The sequence below is a fragment of the Bacillus rossius genome, chromosome 1, assembly GCF_032445375.1.
Source record: "Bacillus rossius redtenbacheri isolate Brsri chromosome 1, Brsri_v3, whole genome shotgun sequence".
Lineage (NCBI taxonomy): Eukaryota > Metazoa > Arthropoda > Insecta > Phasmatodea > Bacillidae > Bacillus > Bacillus rossius.
The window spans coordinates 159,679,404-159,702,927 of record NC_086330.1 but is presented as its reverse complement, the minus strand read 5'-3'; the positions used below and the strand labels follow the sequence as shown (position 1 = coordinate 159,702,927).

Here is a 23,524-nt window from a genome sequence, read left to right as displayed (position 1 = left end):
GCATGGCCACCAGCCTGCTCCGAACCTGGCGCACATCACGGTCTTGTCTCTCACGTTCATAACAATACCCTCATATGAGCATGCATACTCATGCTTAAATAATAACTAAATTAATAAGTAAATGATTGTAACACATTATAATTAATTGTAACAAGATATTAAGAGCTAGATGTGTTTTTGTATTGTTATTAGTTCTCTCACAAACAGATTTATGACCGGTGATCCGGAAGCTTCTCGTCACCATGACACCCTGACTAAAGCCCTCTTTCAACCACAGCCAGGGGTAAGATGCAGCCAATGCACCTCGAGGACTTCATCGCTGGTAAACCTGATTGTTCAACATCCCTAGTCGTAATTAATACTTAAAATTTTTTTCACTATTCTCGAGGAATATGCCGAGCGGTAGACTGCTTAACCTAATTATTTAAGCTCCTACTGAGCATTTTAAATGTAATGACGAGAGATAGCTTTGAGGCCAGGTCACATGGTGTCCTGGTCAACACCCAAACCAATTGGATTGCCGTTGGCATTTTTTACTGCTTAATAGGTTAGGACTTGTGCAATTGTTTCTTTCTAATGTAACTTGGCATTAATAATAACACTTCTACCAGACTCGTGAGTATTCTGTGTATGTGCCCACATGTATGTCTATACTGAGAACCAGGCGTATAGGACACCTCAAGAGCCCACTTAGGTCTAGGGTGTAACACAACAGCATATCCGACGCTCAGAGCAGACCCAGTCAGCGAGGTTTGAGGAGGTAAGAGAAGGGGATTCGAGTCCCTGCCACATACGAGCAATGTCATGACCCTGCTAGAGTGTCTCCACCAGGTCCATATGCCGATCAAACATACGGTGGCACCCAGTTAACTTCCATCTACGTACCCTATTTTATTGCATAATCATCGCACGCGCATAATCGTCGCACTGATATTTTAGGGCGTCAAAATTTGAATTAAAAAAACTCTTGTGTAAAAGTTGCATCATGTTTTTGGTCCTGCTATTAGATTCCGAGCGCTTTGTGTAGGAATTTTTTCCATATAAAACGATGTATTTAAAAATATAAATCTAATATTTATTTGGACATTACCACTTACTTATTTAATAAACGGAAATACGAAGTTGTCTGATGTGTAAATTATTTTTTTTAAAGACTTTTTAAACGGTATAACCTTTATCTGTTCGTCTGCGTCGCCGCGGTGTACCGCTTATAAAAATGTAGCCAGCACTAGTTGGCATTTCATGTTTGGTTATGTTGCTTTCCGTATAGAGCGTGCACACGTAGTCGAATATAGATATTGATATCTCGCGATTGCATGCAACGCGTGGTCTCTGTCGAGTGCCCAGTTAACTACATTAGATGGCTCGCACTCTTTCGTGGTAAGTGTATACTACAACAATAGTTATGCGTTTGTTCAGGCTCGCATTCAGGTCACAGATTTTGTTTTTCTATTTAAAGTTAAAGAAACATTTTTTGTTGCATGACTTATTAATTTAAATTGTTTGGCGTGCTTTTGTTTACTCTACTTTTTAAATAAACGTACTTACCATAAATGGGTTTGGTTTATCTTTATATGAACAACTTTACTTAACAAATTTTTTTTTCTCGCATAAATGTCGCACCCCTACTTTTCAAACTTGATTTTAGTATAAAATGTGCGACGATTATGCAATAAAACACGGTATATGAGCAAAACTTGAAAGGCCTTATGACATCAACTTAATAAAACTCTAACACTGACTGAGTGACAGACAACACGCAGCTTAAACCAGTGGGTTTAGAAGCATTAAATATTTTCACAGGAGTTCCTTATATATCATAGGTGAACCCTAGAAAAGGATTTTTAAAAATTCATCCCTTAAGGGAATTAAACATGGGATAAAAGTTTGGGAAATCCCATCTGACACACGGCGTATTATATAAATGTTTAAACAGCTAGTTATGTTCTGTTAAAAATTATATTCAAGAAAAATTATTGGCTGACTGAATTGTATGTAAACCTACACTCTAGGACCAGTTAAAAGGTAGGAATATAGGAATATGCCAAGGAACCCCCCTCTCAGCCCTTATTGCTCACAGACCTGTAATTCCTTGCCGCCCTATCACTGAAGCGCTCACCAGCGACAAGGACTGCAATTGCGATGCCCTTCGTCTCCAGGGTAGCAAGCTCTCGCTTCTTGCATAACACAAACACCAGGCCTAACATATACGAGGGTTATTTTTTTTTCAACCTCCGATCGGCTGTAATAAAAAAACGGGAATGAATTGGGAAATTATTTTAATGTCAAAAGAAACGTACATCTTTACTCTATTTTTCCACATAATCACCATGCAGATTGAGGCATTTGTCATACCGATGCACCAGCTTTCCAATACCCTCTGCATAAAATGATGCCTCCTGCCTATTCAGCCACGTTTTAACAGTGCTCTGCAGTTCATCATTGATTGGTGTTGAAGCGTCGTCCTCCAAGCCACTTTTTCAACGTGGGGAAAAGGTGATAGTCACTCGGTGCCACGTACAGTTTATCGTTGCAGCCATGTTGACATTCCCATAACCAAGCTTCAACTGAGGTGTGAGTTGGCCGTTCCACATGGTTGGTGGAAGGGGGTAAACACTACGAGACGTGTCGATTCGTGTACGAGCAATTAGGGTATCGATTAATGGGCATGCCATGGAGAAATGAAACTGTAATCACACTGCAGGGCACTGTTAAAACGTGGCTGAATAGGCAGGAGGCATCATTTTATGCAGAGGGTATTGGAAAGCTGGTGCATCGGTACGACAAATGCCTCAATCTGCACGGTGATTATGTAGAAAAATAGAGTAAAGATGTACGTTTCTTTTGACATTAAAATAATTTCCCAATTCATTCCCGTTTTTTATTACAGCCGATCGGAGGTTGAAAAAAAAATAATCCTCGTATTTACAGTGTACAATAAATCTGTGTTTGCTTTTCTCATTGTGAAATAAGAGTTTTATACAAACATTTTAACAGGTAGAGGTCTTCACTACAAATCATGTAGATAATGCCAAAAACTTTTTAATGTCTGATCCAATTCTAATGAATCTTTCTTTCTTCAGAAGTGAATTGAACACAACCAAAAATGTACTCTTCATCAGTTATCGTCAGCAAGAGTTCTAACCAAAAAGTTTTTCTTCTCTGCCCAGGCCTGAAATATTTCCCACAAACTTTCTTAATGCAGAAGGCTCACTGATGTTATAGATAAAGTTGGCCTCAAATGCAATACATGCCAAACAGTGTTTTTACTTCTGCTAGTATTTACCTGTGATTACATATGCATCCAAAGCTTTAATACTGGTTTTTATAGCTTCTTTTCTCGTATCCCCATAGCACACCAACTTGCAGATCATCGGATCATAGTATATTGAGATTTCACTCCCCTCTTCAACGCCACTGTCACAGCGTACCTGGTGAAAAAAGAGGTACATTAAGGTTTACTTTTAATTGGTTGCACTCACTGAAAATAATTCTCATATTATACACTATCTTACACAGTTTTAACTTTTAAAAACAAATGAGTTAGCTAAATATTTTGGTCAATGCTTGGATTACATTAAAAAAAATACCTACCCTTTAAATGAATGCAGTGTGACATAAAAATACATTATAAAATTAAGTACTTTTACAAAGGAACTACAGTGGTCCAACATGAAGGTTAACACAACAATAAACACACTGATGATGAATGGGTATCATTAATAAGTAGCCTTGTCTTCAGCAGCTGTGCATTTGAGACTATAGCTAAAAATGGTTACACATACCTCCAATATCATAAAATTTCTTCAATATCTTTAAAAAAAAATTGATTTTGCTTTCAACTCGAAAAGTTTCACATAAATTAATGAATAATTTAAAAGTTTTTCACCCTTACATTTGGTATATGTAGAGGCTCTTTATATTTGACTAGACGACCTGTAGATGGAAGTCCAAAATTCCTATATGGATCTTCGGAATAGACTCTGCTTTCTATAGCCCAGCCACGTAACGGAACATCATTTTGTGAAAGACGTAAAGAATGACCTGTAAAAAATTGTTAAGAATTATTAAAAAATACTGCTGCAGACAGAGAATGCTAGCTTATCATTTAGCAACTATTGAAACCGAGGCAATCTTTATCACATCCTACTAATATTATAAATGCTAAAGTTTGTATGTTTGTATGTTTGTATGTTTGTATGTTTGTATGTTTGTATGTTTGTATGTTTGTATGTTTGTATGTTTGTATGTTTGTATGTTTGGATGTTTGGATGTTTGGATGTTTGGATGTTTGGATGTTTGGATGTTTGGATGTTTGGTTGTTTGGTTGTTTGGTTGTTTGGTTGTTTGGTTGTTTGGTTGTTTGGTTGTTTGGTTGTTTGGTTGTTTGGTTGTTTGGATGTTTGGATGTTTGGATGTTTGGATGTTTGGATGTTTGGATGTTTGTTATTCACGTAAAAAGGGGTGAACGGATTTGGATGAAATTTGGCACACAGATAGTTTATTACTTATGGTATTTTGCTTCGTTAAATCAAAATGGAATTTTTTTCAGATTTTGTTGTTTGAGTTTGTGTTCGTTAGTGAATTTTGATTTACTTTTATTTTGTTTATTATATTTAAGTTGTTTTGTTTCTTTTTTTCTGGGTGACAAATTTAATCCAGAAAGTAAACGTCCTTTTTACTAAATTTTTCAAAAAAAAAAAGGAATATACTTAGCAAATTGAATTTTGTTATTTCTGTTGTGATTAGTTCATATGTTTTGGTGAATTTTGACTTACTTTTCTTCTGTGCTATCAGTTTCCCAATTTTAAAACATACCCGGAAAACAAAATCTAATTATTACATAATTCTAAAAAAGCGAGAGCTATGAATATAGCTGGAAGTCAAGAGACTTCTCTTCAAGCGGAGCTGATTTAGGATTGAGCAAGCTAGGCGTCAGGAGGCTCTTAGAGCAGCCGGAACCTTGGAGCAGGTGAATCATCAACGCCAACAACACGCTCAGTATATGGCATCCCAGCGAGATGCTGAGACTGTGGAGAAAGCAGAAGCTCGGAGACGGGCTGTTGCTGAAAGGGTGGCCCAGCGGCGGCATACATTCACTCAAAACACTGGGGTATATTTGAAGGCGCTGCACTGGAGTACGATGCGAGTCTTGACCACGGCAGCCACAGGCTCCTAAAAATGGAGAGAATGAATGAAGCGTGTAGATTTTGCAATGTGAAGAAATGGAAAGAAGAGACAGCTGGGATGTGGTGTTCTGGGGAAAAGTAGTAATCCCACGGTTAGAGGAGCCAGCAGTACCATTGAAAGAATTATTTTCATGTATCACAGATGAATCGTGGCACTTTTAAAATAATATCAGAAAATACAATGGATGCTTCCACATGACATCTTTAGGGGCGAATAGAGTTATTTCCATGCCGGGCTTTTATCCAACATTTACTGTACAAGTGCAGGAGTCCCTGCTTCCCAAGTCAAATGGTCAGCCACAGTTTTAACAAATTTATTTTATAGGCAATGAGGAAGCGCAAGTACAAATCTCTGTTGCGTTCTCGAATCGTTCAAGAAGTTCAGAGACAGATAGTTAAAAAATTATAGAGAGTTAGTTCTGAACGATAACAATACTTTGGTACATGAATTCTAAAAGGGTCTATAAATCATGCCCAATGAAAGCATAAAAGTGGTGATCACCCTGACTGTGTGCCACGCGACAGCACGGCGGCACTACAACGCACCCACCACCAGTGAGGTGGCGACCGTGGTGACTGGCTTGGAACATACCACCGTCTAGGACATCATGTAGCAAGCACGCGATGGACAGCTCTGTCGCATTGCCAATACGCATAGGTTCTATGATGCTCTCCAGTACCTGATCATTTTTTGGAAAGGCCAGGAAGGGTATCATTTTGAAATACCACAGATGAATCTGCAGACTTGGCAACCAGTGCGTAACAAAAAGTTTTCCTGCATGGACCTCTATGCTAATCATCTCATGGTGCGTAACAATAATTTTCATCTCCTGCTGCGCTGCAAGCAACTTCTTCACCAGTTCTTGGTTGATATGTATGTCAAAATAGAAAGTGAGCGCTTGAGGTACATCTCTTTGAATCGAAGCAAGTTGCAAGCATAAAACTATATTCATTTGCAAGATGCTGTAAGAAATGACTCACAAATTAATGCTAGTGATGTAGGGCAAATTGCTGTGTCGCTCAGCCACCAAACTCAGAGAGCTGTCTGCGATTCCATTACGGTTGACAATATCAATCCACTGTCATACTGAGAAATACAATAAAAACGATCCCTTTCAGCACAGTCTACAGGAGTAGGTAAATTTTGAAATACCTATTTCTTCTGGAAATATATTGGAAACTACTATTAACTCCTGGAACATTTTAAGAACATACAGTTATGTATGTCATGTATGTCATTGTTTGTATAACATCCTAGAGTTCGCCAATATTCAAAAAAGATTGATTTAACATTTTATCATATTCCATGCTAGAAAATATTTTCAATGTTTTTAACTTAATGAATCCAGCATTGAATGTCTTAAGAAATTTCATATCATGCCTAAGGTGTTGCTGCAATTATTTTTTATTTTTAAAAACTATTTATTTCGTCGCTCTAATACATAGTCGTATTAATTTTGTTTGAGCAAAGGTTTAAGTAAAATTAAGATAGTTATTAATAAATTGCAACACATTTGATAATAAGAAAGTTATAATTTTTTTAAGTTTAAACTCCTGTTTTTACAATAAAGGTATAAAAATAGTTTCAGCCAAAAGTTTTAGATGAAATTTAGGCATTTAACATTAAATTATAATGGATTTGATAGTATAACTATTAAAAAAGTAATGACATTTTGTCTTTCTACCCTTGTAATTTCCACCCCTTGCAGTAATGGTTTGTATTATTTAACTTTTTTTAGACAAATATTTTAGGTAAAAATTATAATATTTAGAAACAATTTGAATGGATTTAATAGTGTACCTACTAAGGGAGTTATGAATTTTTTTTAATTCTACCCCTTATTTTTTCAACCCCTTGCAACAATGGTTTGTCTAATAAACATTTGTTTCAGACAAAAGTTTTGGATAAAAATTATGAGATTTACAAAATATCAGAACGAATTCAATGTTGTGCCTATGAAGGGAGTTATAGTTCTTTTTTTTCAACCCTTGTTTATTATACCCCTTGCAGTAATGGATGGTCGTATAAAAAATTATTTCAGTGGAAAGTTGTAAATAATAAGTTAAGGTTTTACAATAAAACAGAACGGATTTAACTGTGTACATGGTATGTAAGTTATGCTTATGAATTTTTTTAATTATACCCCTTTAATTTTTAAACCCTCTGCAACAATGGTTCGTCTTATCAAAAATTGTTTCAGACAGAAGTTTTAGAGAAAAATTTTAATATTAATAAAAAATCCGAATGATTTCAATGTTGTCCCTACAGTGGGAGGTTTTTTTTTTCAACAATTTATTGTTTTTTCAACCCTTTACAGTTATGGTTGTTCGTATCAAAAAATTACTTAAGACAAAAAATTTTTGGCTTTACTCGTTTACTCCTATAAGTTATAAAACTTTCAAACTGATGTGATATTTTCCACATTATGGAAGTTACAGAAATTTTTCTGTTTTTCAAAAAACCTTCCCCATTTCTACCCCTTTGGTCTGATATTGCCCATTAACTAAATCAATCGAGTTTTTCCATGACTATAGTTTATGTATTAGTTTGAAACTGATTTGTGAAAATCTGGGACAGTTATAATGTCCACAAAATTGTTATTATATATATAAAAACTTTTGAATTGACGATAGTTTTGGGGTCTAAGGACCATGAAAAGAAAAACTTCATAAAAATTTTCATGGTAACAGATGCAATAGGTAGTATTTCTTTGAAATCTACCTAATTTAGTTTGAAACCGTAAAACACTTTCAGGCTTCACGAACTCTTCCTCTAGAAAATTTCCGAGTCTCCCGTTTTTTCTGTCCAACCAGGCATTATTTCCCTATCATCAATCAAATATGTTAAACTACAAATATGTACCTAAACACATTTTAACCACATATAACATGTCAAACTAACTACAGTAACACCTCAACTAGTGATGGGATTTTCGATACTTCGATACCTTGATACCTTCGATACTTGACGGTATCGCAAAGTATCGAGTATCGAAACTGTAAGTTCGATACATTTTTTCAATACCGGAATGCTTGTTCATTTGTATTGAATCAAGTTTTGAGTCGCCATCGTACAAAATACAACTACAGTATAACCTCCATGATACGTTACCGTTTTATACATTTTCCTGTGTCATACGCCGATTAATTTTGGTCCCCCCGAAAGTACTATTTTTACAATGGTTTACTTTCCCGGAACATACACTTATAAAATCATTAATTTCCCGTTTCATACGTTTTTACGAAGCGGAAAAGTCCTAAATTTCACAAATTTACTTATATATATTCCTCCTGATAAATTATGTTTTAATTAATGATTTTATTTTGAAAAACATTCATTGTTTACCTTTGCAAACTTAAGAAAATAACTTTATCGCACCATAGATATAGATAGTATCAGGAAGACTGTGCATTTCGCTAGTAGCATCTATGGCCAGCACCAAGCGAAACTAGTGGCGCAAACTAGCAATGATTATGAAAATGGTGCACGCGCTTTACCAAGGCACAGATCTCATATTTTGTGCATTCATTAATCTTTGAACTGAATATACCCGTTTGTTATTGTTTTCTTACGATCGGATTGTTTTGTATTTTACGTTTCTCAAGTTAAAATTTTATTGAAAATTGTTCTGTTGCATAAAGTTACAGTTTTAAACATAATTTTTATGCTATTTTCGGTTAATTTTTACTTTTTGGGGGCCAAAATTTGTCCAATTCGGTTATAGCGAGGACACGGTTATAGCGAGGATCAAACCCGGAACCGTGACACCTCGCTATAACGGGACTCTAGTGTATGTACATAGTTGTACCCTGACTTAACGTAAATTCAACTTACACGGTTATCGCTCAGTCCCCGCACCCATCACGTAAGTTCGGTGTATTACTATATATAGGTTTTTCTCACACAAACACACTTAGCACTGTTATTATTTCAATTAATGTTATGCAACCAACATTGCCAATCTCTAATAAAAAAAACACACTACTAAATTTGAACTAATTTTGAAACAATACATTAGGTATTAATACTTAACATTTTATCTTGTTTCAAATCATTAAATCAATAGAACAGTTAAATTTTTTTGGTTTCTTCTCTTACATCTGATTAATAATGAAGATGGATGATTTTCAACTACACATGGATTTGTATCAAAAATGTAAAATACCAGGCTGATTTTAAGACATTAGAAGAACAAACTAGTTTGGTACTGACATATGGTAATTTCCCTGTGTTTTCAAGGTTTTGAAGATACATTTTTAATTCCCTGAGGTTTTCCTTTGTCTGCAGAAACCCTAACTTTCGATACATAAAGAACCAGGAGTATACAGTAGAATCCCACTGATGCGACCCCTCATGGTTTCCGGAAAAACGGACTTATAAACGGAATGGTCGCAATAGAGAATTCGGGCAAATTTTTACCCCCTCCCCCCCACCAAAAAAAAATCCAAATACATAAAATACTCGCGCTAAATTAATTAACGTCACGCGAGTTCGGCGATGCTAGCCGGCTGTTGGTTTTTTTCATTCAAAACGTGGCGAAGGAACTTGTGTGGATCAGGTAGAAAACATTCGGCTATAAACGAAAGATATAAGACCAATGCTATCCTGAAATGCTGTGACATGTTTTTGGAGTAGATAATCACAGCGACAGACCGACAGGATGCGCTCCGCCCTTGCCATCACCGATGTTTATTTTGACAGCTCAAGCAATAATCTTTTCAACGTCCCTCCTCAGCGGAAAAAAAAAAAAAAAAAATTTGCTGCTACCGCCAGCCTGGCCGGACGAGTTTCGTACGCTCTCGCAGAAGCTACCACAGCAGCTTTTCGTGCGGGCAAGATAACATGACAGCTGAGACGGCTTTTCCTGCGATAGTGGAGGCGCCGAGCTCGGCTAGACACTGCCGCGTGGACAGTCTAGAGGGGTGGTATCTATTTTTAGCCGTCTTTTGTGTGTATGCCTGCTTACAGTACAGCTCCCGCCAAGATAAACGTGAACACACAGCGCCCGACAAAGTGTAACAGACTTGTTTTTCAGCCGATTTTACTCAAATTTTCGACTTTCTCTGCTTAAATTTTTCATGGTTTCTCAAAAAACGTCGTATAAACGGAATGGACGCATCAGAGGGGGGTCGCATCAGCGGGATTCTACTGTACGCAGAATTTCATTCTGTGGCTGGGAGGTGGGGGGGGGTGTCATAACCTCTTTGCCTGCTGTTTGCTTTCAAATTCTTTACTTTTGTTGGTGGGAATGATAGACCTTTTTATGATTTCTTAGGATATTGGGAAGGGGGAGGGCGATGTATGTCTCCATCTCCCCGCCTGCGTACGCCCAGTAGAGAACACAGCAACACGGGGACAGCAGTGTTTTCTGCAGGCACGGTTGAGTGCCGTCAGTTCCAAACGGGCACACACAGTACCGCCCCGAGGCCGCGTGCACCACGAACACAACTGGCTTCAGCCCCACGCACCCTTGGCGACACGGATCATCTGGTGAACGAGGTCGATGCCCGTGACGAGCTCTGTGACCGGGTGCTCCACCTGCAGCCGCGTGTTCATCTCCAGGAAGTAGAAGCTGCGCTCCGAGTCCACCAGGAACTCCACTGTGCCAGCCGAGTAGTAGCCGAGCCTCTTGCACAGCGACACGGCCTGGTTGCCCATCGCGCTGCGCGTCCAGCTGTCCAGGAACGTGCTGCGGCAAGCCGGGTCTCATCCCCCCCCTCCCGATGCGCTGACACACAATACCCTGCTTCAGGTTCATCGTTTAAGTAAGTTGGAAACATATATGATGAATGGTCTAAAGTGCTTCCCAAGGCCAGAGCAGTCGACAGAAACTAAAACTTTTCAAATCCTACAATATAAAAAAAAATAATAAAGAATTGTAAACGTTACCACGGTCGAAACTGTAAATGTGATCTGCACATACTGCTTAACATGTAAGGTTTACATTCAATTCTATTAGCAACAGACTTGTAATTTTCATTCCAATCATGTATTAAAAATGAAATCTTGACATGCTACCGGGTTTTCCTTGGTGCATGGGTCCTGGGGATTTGACCCTACTTCCCATCTCTTGAAGACCCTGCCCAAGGCTGATGTACGACTTCAATGTTGGAGCTGAACAAATTGAATTTTTAATGAAATAATACAGAAATATTTAAGATATTACACAGAATGCTTCTGTATGATGTTTAATCGTAAACTACAACCACTGCAAAATTAATTGCAGTCATAAAATTATTTCCTTGTAATAACAGTTGGCTACAACACATCAGAAAATAATGATGTTACCCATAATTTTGCAGGGGTTTTAGAAATTTTTTCAATTAAACACTATCCAGATATTTGGTGTTCCATTTTAAAAACTACTAAATTATTTGCTATAATTTTTTTTTTCAATTCCAATTTTCCAAGTCATATACCATGGGAAGCACTTTAGACCATAAGTCGTTCATGTGCTTCCAATGAATTTTTTTGAGAATAACCTGCAAAATTTAATGCAAAATTTTTCATCGTCTGCAGGATGCTTCTGGGCAACACCAACACAAAGCAGGTGAAGGTACAAGATAATAGATCTAAAAAATATTAACAAATTTTTTTCCTTATAGTAGCCAATTTACGAGTCACATGCCTTTAAAAACCAATTTTCAGAACTCTTTTATTTTCTTGCATATTAAAAACTACTTGCAGTTAAGAAATGATTCAGTAAATAACATTTCTCATAACAGAGATCTTACAATTGTGAAAACATGATGGATAACATCAAACACCTCAAATAATAAAATGAGGATGGTCAAATTTTTTTTTTGCAAATAATAGTATCACAAAATTTTTGTTCCCGTATGTTAATCTATTTATTATTTCATAGTTCTACTTTGTAAAGATCAGTTACACCTGCACAAACCTTGGAGCCTCTTCTATAACCTTCTGATTCCTCCTTTGGATGCTGCACTCTCTTTCATTCAGGTATATGGCATTCCCATGCTTATCACCCAGTACCTGTGAACACACAGAAGTTATAAGCATACTAAATATTAATTTTAATACATTCAGCTCAACAAAATAGAAATTTTGGTAGGTACCTAAAAACTAACCATGTAGCCTATTACTTGGCAAGACATTTACAAATCATACTTGTATAAATTCTATTTGTAAAATAACACTAAAACATTAATCTTTAATTTTCTTCTATCAGGGTGTTTACACAAATCTGTATTAAAATTTCACTGAATTTTCCCTAACTTTCGATGACCAAAATTTCAAATATTCCTATTATATAAAATTAATTTAACTTACCTATATTGCAATTTTCTGAAAGACATTAAAAATATTCAGCTTCTATCATTCCATACCTAGCCTATAATTATATTACATAAATAAAAATTTCATGCAGAACCTAACCTACTGATTATAACACTATCTGAAAAATTATTTCACAGTCTGGGTGATGGCAGACGAGTATGAAATTGTTCCCTCGAGTTACTACTGTTTTACTTGAGAACATAGGTTTTAAGTTGTAGATAAGCAAGTACATGTAGTTAGCACTTAATATTCTTTATTGTCCGTTCACCGTGGTACATATACAGGCGCCATAACCGGAACTGACATTCACCTGTTATCAGTGATGCCAACCATCACGAGCAAGGCAGATGTACAACACCTTCCCCTTTATACTGCGAGACATGTGACCACTTGCTAGGGTTCTAAGGTTTACTTGTTGAGACCAAACTTACATACAAAGTTGTGCAATTGCTTATTAACAGTACACACTATAATTCAGAAAACAAGTATACTGCATGAAACACACATGTGCAATTCACAACTCACTTACAACACACTAATTGACAAGCAGACAACATTACAAATTTAAGCGCTTCACAGGCTTCACCTCCCTTCCACTTTTGGTAGCCCAGGTATGGCCACTGCTGTCTGCTGCTTCCTGAGATTCATCACCCTGCACAGTAGACACATCAGTCACTGCATTCGTCGAAGTTTGAGGCTCAAACCCCCGGAAGTCAGGCTCCAATGATCAGGTGCGTGGAGTCTGCTTCAGGCGGTTACCCTCCTCGCCATCAGTCTTGGTGTTGGGAACCTCGAGCAGGCGTGGAGCTGACTGGTGGGGCTTCTGCGAGGTAGTGGTTTTTCTCAGATGGATCACATTGCGACGCACTATCCTATCACCTGATCCTCGCACCCAATAGGAGCGAGGTGATGAGTGTTTGCCCACAATGACTCCCGGCTCCCACTTGTCATGTTTGTGGGTTTTGACAACCACAGTTTCCCCCTTAACGAATGTTATCTCCTGTCGCCTGGCCGTTTTGTTGTATACGTCTTTCATCTGCTTCTCCTTTGACATTAATGCTCTCACCATGTGTTCTGGGGAGATGACCCTAGGTCTGAGGGTGTTATATGAGACAGGCAGTTTACTCCGAAGTCTCCTATTAAATAGTAACTGAGAGGGGGACCAGTCTAAGCCAGGAAGAGGGGTGTTTCTATATTCACAAAGTAAGTTTCTGAAATCAGTGCCCTGACTTTTGCGTAGCAGCATTTTGCTAATCTTTACTGCCATTTCTGCCAACCCATTACTGCGTGGATAATGAGGACTACTAGTTCGTAGCTCAATTTCACTCAGGGCATAATACTGACGGCATTCATGAGAATTGAATGGCATGTTATCAGCCATCAGCACTCGTGGGAGGCCATGAGTGCTGAATACTTGTTGCATGGCACTGATGACGGCAGAGGAAGTCTTTTTGGGAAGTTCACACACATCTATCCATTTGGAATATTTGTCCACAAGAACCAAATAATCTTTCCCAGCGAAGTCAAAAATGTCTGCACCTACTGTGTCATATGGCAGCTTTGGAATGGGATGTGGGCAGAGGGGCTGTCTGTAGTTGGCTGGGCGAAACTTCTCACACACAGAGCATTTTTGAATGAACTGCACAATATCAACTGACATAGATGGCCAGTAAAACAACTGACGGCCCTTGGACTTGGTCTTCGATTCTCCACAGTGGCCTTCAAGAAGCAGCTGTAGAACATATGGTCTTAGAGCCTCAGGAACAACAACCTTATCACCGAGGAAGACTAAACCACTTTCAGCACACAAGTCATCCCGCATTTTGTAATAAGGTTTGCATACTTGAGGAACTCTACTGTAGGGGGGCCAATCTGACTGACAAAATTGGGACACTTGACAGAGAGCCGCGTCCTTAGTTGTTTCCAACTGGAACTGAAGCAAGCGTTTGTTTGACATAGGCAAGTGCTTACTGACGGAATGTACTACCTCAACCATTGCAGGATCGTCGAATACCTTGTCTGTAAGATATGACCGCGACAGGTGGTCTGCGAAATACATGAGTTTACCAGGTAGGTAAGTAACGTTTAGGTCATACTTCAACAGTTTAAGACGTAACCTCTGAAGGCATGCTGAGCCTATATGATGAACTGGTTTGACCATAACATTCACAAGTGGCTTATGATCAGATTGCACTAGGACCTGCTTACCATAAATATAGTAGTGAAATTTAGCTGAGGCAAAAGAAACTGCTAAGAGCTCCTTCTCAATCTGGGAGTAGCTCTTTTCTGCTGCTGTAAGGGACCTGGAGGCAATGTGCACAGGGTGGAGACCCTTTGGGCCCTCCTGAAACAAAGTAGCACCAAGCCCACTCTGTGATGCATCACACTGTATAACAAGTTGGTTTGTGGGATCAAAAGTTGCCAGAACAGGGGCACTAGTGATGAGCGACTTGAGTTTACAAAAAGCCTCTTCATGACACGGGAGCCACAACCAGTCTACATCCGCTTTAAGAAGTTCATACAATGGGGAACACACACTAGACATACCTGGAATATAACAGCGAACAAAATTGAACATCCCCAAAGTACGTTGAAGTTCTTTGCGATTGCTGGGAGCCTGTAGACTAGTCAGAGCTCGGATTCGCTCAGGATCAGGTGACTTGCCTGCGGCGGAGAAGATCTGGCCCACATACCTTACTTCGGAAACCTTATATTGAAGCTTATCTGGGTTGAACTTGATGCCAAGGCTGGCTGCACGCTCAACCACTTGCTGAGCACACGTATCATGGTCACCTTCTGTTTCGCCTGTGCAGAGGATGTCATCGAAGAACGTCACCACTCCAGGAATAGAGGCAAAGTTCTCTTCGATAAACTTCTGGAAATTTTCTGGGGCATTGGCAATGCCGTATGGCATGCGTAGATAGCGATAGCACCCAAATGGTGTCGAGAAGCAGCACTTGTGAGACGAGTCTTCATCTAGTTGCACTTGGTGGAACCCTTCCTTAAGATCAAACACTGAATAAAAATTTTTTCCTGTGAGCTTCTCGGACATTTCTTCCAATGTCGGTATTTCATGGTAGTCTCGAATCACCACCTTATTGAGGTCAGTCGGATCAAGACATAATCTCAACTTCCCACTTGACTTTTCCACAACAACTAGGTTGCTCACCCAAGCGCTAGCACTGAGCTTGTCAACTTTACATATAATGCCTTTCTGTTCGAGTCTGTCCAGTTCTTGTTTTAACGCAGGTCTGATTGCTCTAGGGACCCTTCTTGGAGGCTTACAAACAGGGTTGCTATGGTCGCGAATGTTAATTCTACATACTTGGGGGAAACAGCCAAAACCAGTGAATACTTCATTGTGTTCTTTAATGAATCTGTCCTTTGCCTCGTGGCAAGCTGAGTGAACCCTTTTCACAAGATTGAAGTCAACACAAGACTGTAGCCCTAACAAAGGAGTGCTGTCAGAGTCAACTATAACAAATTCAACATAAGACTCTTGGCCTTTGACAGAACAACACAAATTAACTACTCCTTTTGCTGCAAGAATGGTCCCACCCCAAACCTCAATTTTTAGGGATGTTGGCCTGACCTTGAACTGTTTGTCAACCGTCCTGAACAAACTGAGTGGCAAAATATTTATTTCAGAACCGGGATCCAATTTTATGTTCACTGCTTTGTCCTCAATCAGTATACGCTCCCTCCACTCATTGATGTGGGTTGTTCTAGTCCCTCTAGGATACACAGAATTGACTGTCACCGCATCACAGTATAGACTCTCACTAGAAGAATGCTTTGCTTTTACCTCCCGAACTTTCCGAACTCTGCACGAGGCAGCAAAGTGATTCATAATGCCACATTTGGCACATTTTTTTCCATATGCTGGGCATTGTCTGGCCTTGTGCTGTGTCTGGCACCTTGAGCAGTTGTACTCACCGTTATCACCAAACTTGCTGTTTTGTCTTGGGCGTGACGACTTCCTATCCTTAGTGGACACAAAGTCACAACTTACACTATCGTGAGTAGAACTCCGAGCTTGAATCTCCTTTGCTTGTTGTTGACTTTGTTCCATCAGACGGCAGTGTGCAGCAACTTTAGTAAGAGTAGCATTGTCTAACCTCAGCAGAGACTCCCGAACGGACGAATCTCTGATGCCCTGGACGATGCGGTCAACCAGCATATTCTCTTCCTGCGAAACTGGGCGCTCATAGCCACATGTTTTAATCAGGCGGCGGCAATCAGTCAAGAAATGATCAAAAGTCTCACCCTCAAGTTGCAAACGCTGGTTAAAAACAAACAGTTCATACAAAGGATTTGTTTTTGGTGCCACGAACACGCGATACGCTTCCTTTACTTTAGAATACACTAGCTTGTCCTCCGGTGGGATGTCGAAAGTTTCGAAAAGGGCTCGTCCTTGGGAGCCTAACATGTTTTTGAGTAGGGCGATCTTAACCTTATCTGGGCCCTCATCCTGGCCCATTGCGATTAAATAATTTTCAAAATCTCCTTCAAACACTTCCCAGTCTTTTCGGGCCGTGGGACTCTCCAAGTCAACAGAGTCGGGGAGCTTTACAAGATTGAGGCCTGCCATGGCACAAACAGAAAAAAAACTATACGATTCAGTCTGTCAACAACATTGTTCGATATTCACTATTTACCACCGACGTCCGAAAAACACGTGTCGACAAACAAACGCACACCTACAGGTTATATCACCTATAGCACATAAATCCAACGAACATGGACGAACTGAAATATGAACACAATTCCACACGACTGCGCCATGTTTTACTTGAGAACATAGGTTTTAAGTTGTAGATAAGCAAGTACATGTAGTTAGCACTTAATATTCTTTATTGTCCGTTCACCGTGGTACATATACAGGCGCCATAACCGGAACTGACATTCACCTGTTATCAGTGATGCCAACCATCACGAGCAAGGCAGATGTACAACAACTACCACTAGGGAATTTACATGAATTTTCCAGGATTGTAAGTATATTCCCTGACTTTCCCTGAAAAATTCTAACTTCCCTGACTTTCCAGAATGTGGCCACCCTACCTATGTAGCTTCCTGACAAACAACTGACAATGTTTGCACCCTTCCTCAAGCCCGATGCACAATGTCTCCAGTGTATGTGCATGTGCATGCACGGGTAGCAGCTCAAACAACGTGATGGCAACAGCCGCAGGTTGGCAACAGTGAAAGTGCATCAGTGCAAAGCCATATCCAGGAGGAGGCGAGGGGGAGAAGCTGCCTTCCCCCAACTCTCTTTACCGAAGTGAAAAAAATACAGTAGAACCTTGATTATCCGTGGTCCGATTTCCCAAGCATTCGGTTAATCGGGCTCTCAATTAAAAATTAAACATATTTATTTTGGGGAGAAAAACAACGCCAGTGAAGTATAATTCATAAGGGGAAGGGACAAGAAAGGAATAAAACTAAAAACTACGTATTAAAAGTAGAAATTAACGGACAAAGAAACAGACTAGAATTGCCCATGAGAAGAAATACTAGTCCGGGTTAAGTTGGATTACAAGTACAGAACAACTGCCCTTTCTTCCTAGAATCACTTCCAGCCCTTCGTGGAAGTGGGCACACTCTCACTGTACACCTATCCCTCACTTAGTACGTCTTCAGATTGCACGTATTCATTTAGTGCTATGTGAATTTTACTTTCCTAGTCTTGAATAGCACGTCTATAAATTTCAGTTCGCACAAAATTTTGGCAGGCAAAAAAAAAAAGTCGAGCGCAACGCCACGAAGTCTGTTTCAACTTCTGTAAACAACAGATGTGCCGTGGGATACAGTTAACCAAACAAGGGGGGAAGAGATGAGCGCAGGTCTGTCTACGCTATCGGCTGTTGTACAAACATCAGCTATGGCAATTTAAATTGCGGCTATGGAGTGTAAAGGATCAAATGATTTTACGGCCACGCGTATGCCGCCGTGCAGTACCTTTGTCGCCTCTCCACAAACCGGACCGTGAACTTAGTCTAGCCAGTGGCAGGGAATTCACTCAAACTTAAGCAACGTTTGCCCATTCAGCTGCCGGTAAATGTATGTGCTTGATCACTCATAATGCATCGTGTTCTAGTATTTGAGACAAAACTATAAGTATTACAGCATGCCGATTGTAATGAAGGCCATGCTTATTTTGGTCACACTTCAGTTTTAAGCAATGTGGGACCAGTTGTACGAAATAAGGACTCTTACCAAACGTTTATATAAGTCTGATGCTATTGGTTGTACTAGAGGAAATATATTGACATTAGATACTGGAACAGAAATAAACAGATGATTCACGAGGAAAAGTGTAACGAGTCCCACTGTAACGAGTAATTTGTTGAGAGTTGTTTATCTACATAACTATTTGAAAATTTTAAACTCAGTCGGTAAAAAATTCCTCTAGATATAATTATATCTGCCATCGGCTAGTTAAAGAGCAGGGTATTCGTAGGCAAATTTTAGAAGCTAGGTTCTGTACTTTAATAAATTCTTAAATTATTAAAGTTCGAGAAGTTAGGCTTATTTATAATTTGAACTCAACATTAACAAGACTCTAGACTTAAAATTAAATACTTACTCAGTTCATATCTTTTCAATATTACTTCAGGATTACAAAAAGAAAATAATCTCTAGTTCAAGGATGTCCAACGTTCGCACAATCGTTGACGTTATAGTCTCTGTATCAGTCGTAGTTTCCTCTTGATATTCCTGGGGATAGAACCTCGAACCTGTTCCGTCTTCTGGTAGTTACATGTTGCACTTACCACATATCCATACCGAAACCGTATATTCGTTTCGGACAATCCAATCGCCGACGTCACCAAAAGTCGACGAAATTCGCGTCATCTATCACAGTTTGATGATCTTTAACATGGATGATGCTCGAATCCTGCTTCTATAGGTTGGTGGTCGTAGTTTTCGAAGGACTGGTGCTGGTTCGGAGACTCTTCCTCTGATTCATAGAATGGTAAAGGTGCGGCTCTTGAAGTGATTATACGCACACCATCAGTTCTCAAAGACTCTCATGTTAAGGTAGATCAAATTTTAATAGTGCGTCTCTTGGTATGTATAATCACACGATTAATTCACTTGTAAAGTCGGTAGTTTCTTCTTTAGCGCGACAAATCAATTGTACCGACATGGATGAATCCATCTACGACAATAGTATATAGTAATCTTGAGAGTTCACTCAAAATACTGAAGTAATTTTATAGTATATTTCTATAATTCTACTAAATAATTTTATGATGTAACTTCAGTAACTTACGAACTTTTAATATTGCTGACCTCAGACTTGACATTTATTCATGAAATCCATTTCACAAGCTAATGGCTCTGCCAAACATTCTTATTCCTTCTCCATTCTTTTTTACAGAGATAAAAAAAATATAGTACTAGACAACAGCATTGATTATAAATTTTAAACAACCATAGAGATCGATGATACTACACAAATTATAACTAACACATCAATGATATTAAACAATATTAAAATTAACATGACATACATATATTTAATTAAGGTTGCCCTTTATAAAAGGTTGTTAAATGAATGTTGCAATGAAAAAATTAATCATTGGCCTGACAGGATTTGTGTGTACCAGGTGGTGATACGCAAATAAGCAATTTAATTTTTGAAAAATTAAAATGAAATCATCCGGGACAATAATATCGGTTTCACTATCAGTAAAGGATGGTTTGGAAAGGTACGCGAGACGCGACGTGAGTTGAAGGTCACGCCCAGGCGGGCAAGTCAGCCAGTCGACTAACGATAAAGTACATAACCACTTATCTCACATTACGCGGTGTATTTGTTATACAAAGAGCGATGGGAGGCATATAAAGATAAATGGTGTGACATATTTATAATTGAGTGTTATTTAACACAGTTATATTACGTAAAGTATATTTTCCTACACAATTTTGGAACACATTAAATAAAATAGCCTTGCTATTTATGGAAACTAATGCTTCAGAATACGCGATTTCGAATAACACGAGCATTTTAAGAAATGAATTAATCGTGCTAGATGAGGGATTGTTGTATTGTATAAGCTAAATACATTTCAATTTTATTATTTGTTTTTTTCGCTTACCCAGGTAATCAAGGTTCTACTCATGCATGTGTGCGTGCGCAAGTGGGTGCGCGCGTGCATGTATATACACAAAAAAAAAATTATCATTTAATAAATAGTTCTCCTTTGTCAGTTATTCAGTATTAAAACATGGCTAAGAAGCATTATATTGGTGAAAACAGTCCAATGGGTAAGCCATGCCAGCATTCACCATTCGTGGGTTTCCATGGGCAAGCGGCTGTAATTAGACAGTTTTTGATTAATCCTCAAACGTTTGTGCAAAAACTTTTTTTAATAAATTACTTTATTATTTTTTGTTATTGTTTAATATTTTATGGCCCCATGACCTTCCTCCCACATGCAAGAAGCTAAATTCCAAAAAATATCTCCCCTTCTGTATTGATTTCTATAAGCCCTTGTGCTGCCAATATTGTTAATGCTATAACAACAGTGATACTATTTCATCATAGCTTTTCTATATTAATAAGTTTTGGATGGTGACATCAAAATTTTGTAAAACGTTTTACTGAATTATTCAGTTGTGAATATGTTTTTTTTGCTGACACACTATGTTCTGGTTTTACCATGCCTATGACAACTGAAGGATGTTTTCTTCTTTTTAATGTTGTAACTGCAATTTCAATTTATGTCTGAAATTGTCGGAAACTCTTCCAAACAGTAATTTCATTTTTATCTAGCATTCATTAAGTTGACATCATCCCTAAAATTATTCCCAAAATACTCACTGGCAGAGGAAAAGGAATATTAATATCTCATTCTACCATATGTAGGTATGTGTATATTAATACTGCCATATCCTTAAAGCTTGTAGAATTTTCATTTGCCATTGTGGTTGCATTCATAAGCATTAGGTACTAGTCTCTCTGTAAGCCACATAAAACAGTACACCAATCCCTCACTTAGCACAACTAATGTGTTCTTAAAAATGTTTGTGTCATCCGGAATCACGTATTCTGAAGCACTGGTCTCCATTAATAGCCCCGTTAATTTACTTAATATTTTCTAAAATGTGTATGGAAATATTCTTCACGTAATATAAATGCATAGAATAACACTCAATGATAAATATGTCACACCATTTATCTTAAAAGGCCTACCGTCGAATACCTTGAATGACAAATTCGACACAGTGTAACGGGAGATAGGTATCATCAATTGGCCGGTTGAATTGTCCGCCCGGGCATGACCTTCAACTCACATCGCTTACCTTTCCATGAACTTTAAAAACCATCCTTTACCAGCAATGAAAATGATATTACTGTCCGGATATTTACATTTACATTTTTCAAAATTTAAAGTGCTTATTCGTGTATCACAGCTTGGTTCACATCAATCCTGTCAGGCCCGTGATTTTGTTTCATTGCACTATTCATTTAACAACCTTTTCCATGTGAATCATCTGTTCATACCTGTTTGGTATTTAATGTCAAATATATTCCCACTAATACAACCAACAGCATCAGACTTATATAAACGTTTGATAAAGTACTTATTTTGTACGATTGTGCGCATAGTTGACTTTCTTAAAACTAAAGTGCGACCAACATAACTGTGGCCTTCATGACAATCTGCACATTGTAATATTTATAGTTTTGTCTCAAACGCTTGACACGATGCATTATGCTTCACTTGGAAGCCATGATTCCACTATAATTCCCACTGCAGGGGCTTACGCACGTACAGTTGCAACCAGATGAATGGGCAGATGTTGCTTTGTGTTGTGTGAGTTCCCTGCCACTGGCTAGACTGAAGTTCATCACGGCCTGGTCTGTAGCTGGGCGACAACGGTACAGCACAGAGGCATACACGCGGACGTAAAAACATTTGGTCCTTTACACTCCATAGCCGCAACTTAACTTGCCATAGCTGATGTTTGTACAACAGCTGACAGCATAGTCAGATCTGTGCGCGCATCTCTTCCCCCTCCTTGTAAGGCTAACTGTATGCCACAGCAAATCTGTTGTTTACAGAAGTTGAAACAGACTTTGTGGCGTCATACCGGACTTTTTTTTTTTTTTACGTTTTAAGTGAGGGATTGGTGTCGTATATCTTCTCTCTGTCACCATGTTTGCAACATTCTTATAGTTTATAAAAATGAGCTTCACTGTTTACTTTCAAGCAACTAACAAATTTATAAATAAAGATAGAATAAAAGGCTGGCTTCCTATAACCATGACCATGAAATGACAACAAGATTTTTACACGTTACTGTTACTTATTGTTATGTCTGCATAAAATCCTTAACCCGATGGAATGTGCAGACATAAGGATTATGTGCACCCATTGCCACGGCTGCCAACATAGATATTTTGCACCACAATATCATACATTACACTTATCTTTATAAAATCAGTAGTATTCCTTAATTCCTTTACAAATAAGCAAGATTTACCTGTATTTCAATGTGCCTGGGCTTGTCGATGAACTTCTCGACCAGCATGCGGTCGTCACCGAAACTTGATGCTGCTTCCTGGGTGGACAGTCTGAAGCCCTCCCTGCAACCATTTCCTGTTTGAAGCTCAAGTCTCTCTCACGCTTAGATTGCAGTACAGGGTAAATGACGACCACTGTTGCCTGAATGATACTACTCGGCTTGCAAACATTAAAAATCTTATCTTGTACACCATCTTTAGATATAAGTTTTATAAATTCTTTCAATCTTACAAGTTGTTGATTTTTCTAAGACCAAAAATTAGTGTCTATTGACAGTAATGTTAAAGTTATAGTCGTTTTGACAAAAAATAATTCAATGTTAAAACACCGATTATTATTTCACAGGAGAAACTTATTTGTAGCAGTCTCACTATTAATAACAAGTAATTACATTAAATTATGTGCTATACTCAGCAAAAACTTTTATAATTAAATTATATCAAAAAAATTGTTAGCAAAAAATATGAAGCAAAAAAGGTTCAATTACAACTACG

At 38.4% G+C, this 23,524-nt stretch overlaps 1 protein-coding gene across 3 annotated transcripts in view; it reads right to left on the bottom strand.

Annotated features, from left to right (window-relative positions):
- LOC134546354 (propionyl-CoA carboxylase alpha chain, mitochondrial-like) overlaps positions 1-23,524 on the bottom strand; it is a 136,825-nt gene that overhangs the window by 21,752 nt on the left and 91,549 nt on the right. Inside the window, exons 6-10 of one of the 3 annotated variants that reach the window (XM_063389139.1) lie at positions 22,990-23,092; positions 12,092-12,186; positions 10,659-10,879; positions 3,896-4,044; positions 3,287-3,431 (exon numbers count right to left, since the gene is read on the bottom strand). In XM_063389139.1, coding sequence (XP_063245209.1) covers positions 3,287-3,431; positions 3,896-4,044; positions 10,659-10,879; positions 12,092-12,186; positions 22,990-23,092 — 713 coding nt within the window. Of the gene's footprint in view, positions 1-3,286; positions 3,432-3,895; positions 4,045-10,658; positions 10,880-12,091; positions 12,187-12,483; positions 17,524-22,989; positions 23,093-23,524 lie in introns of those variants that run through there. The other 2 variants (XR_010079145.1, XR_010079144.1) reach the window with 2 other exon arrangements.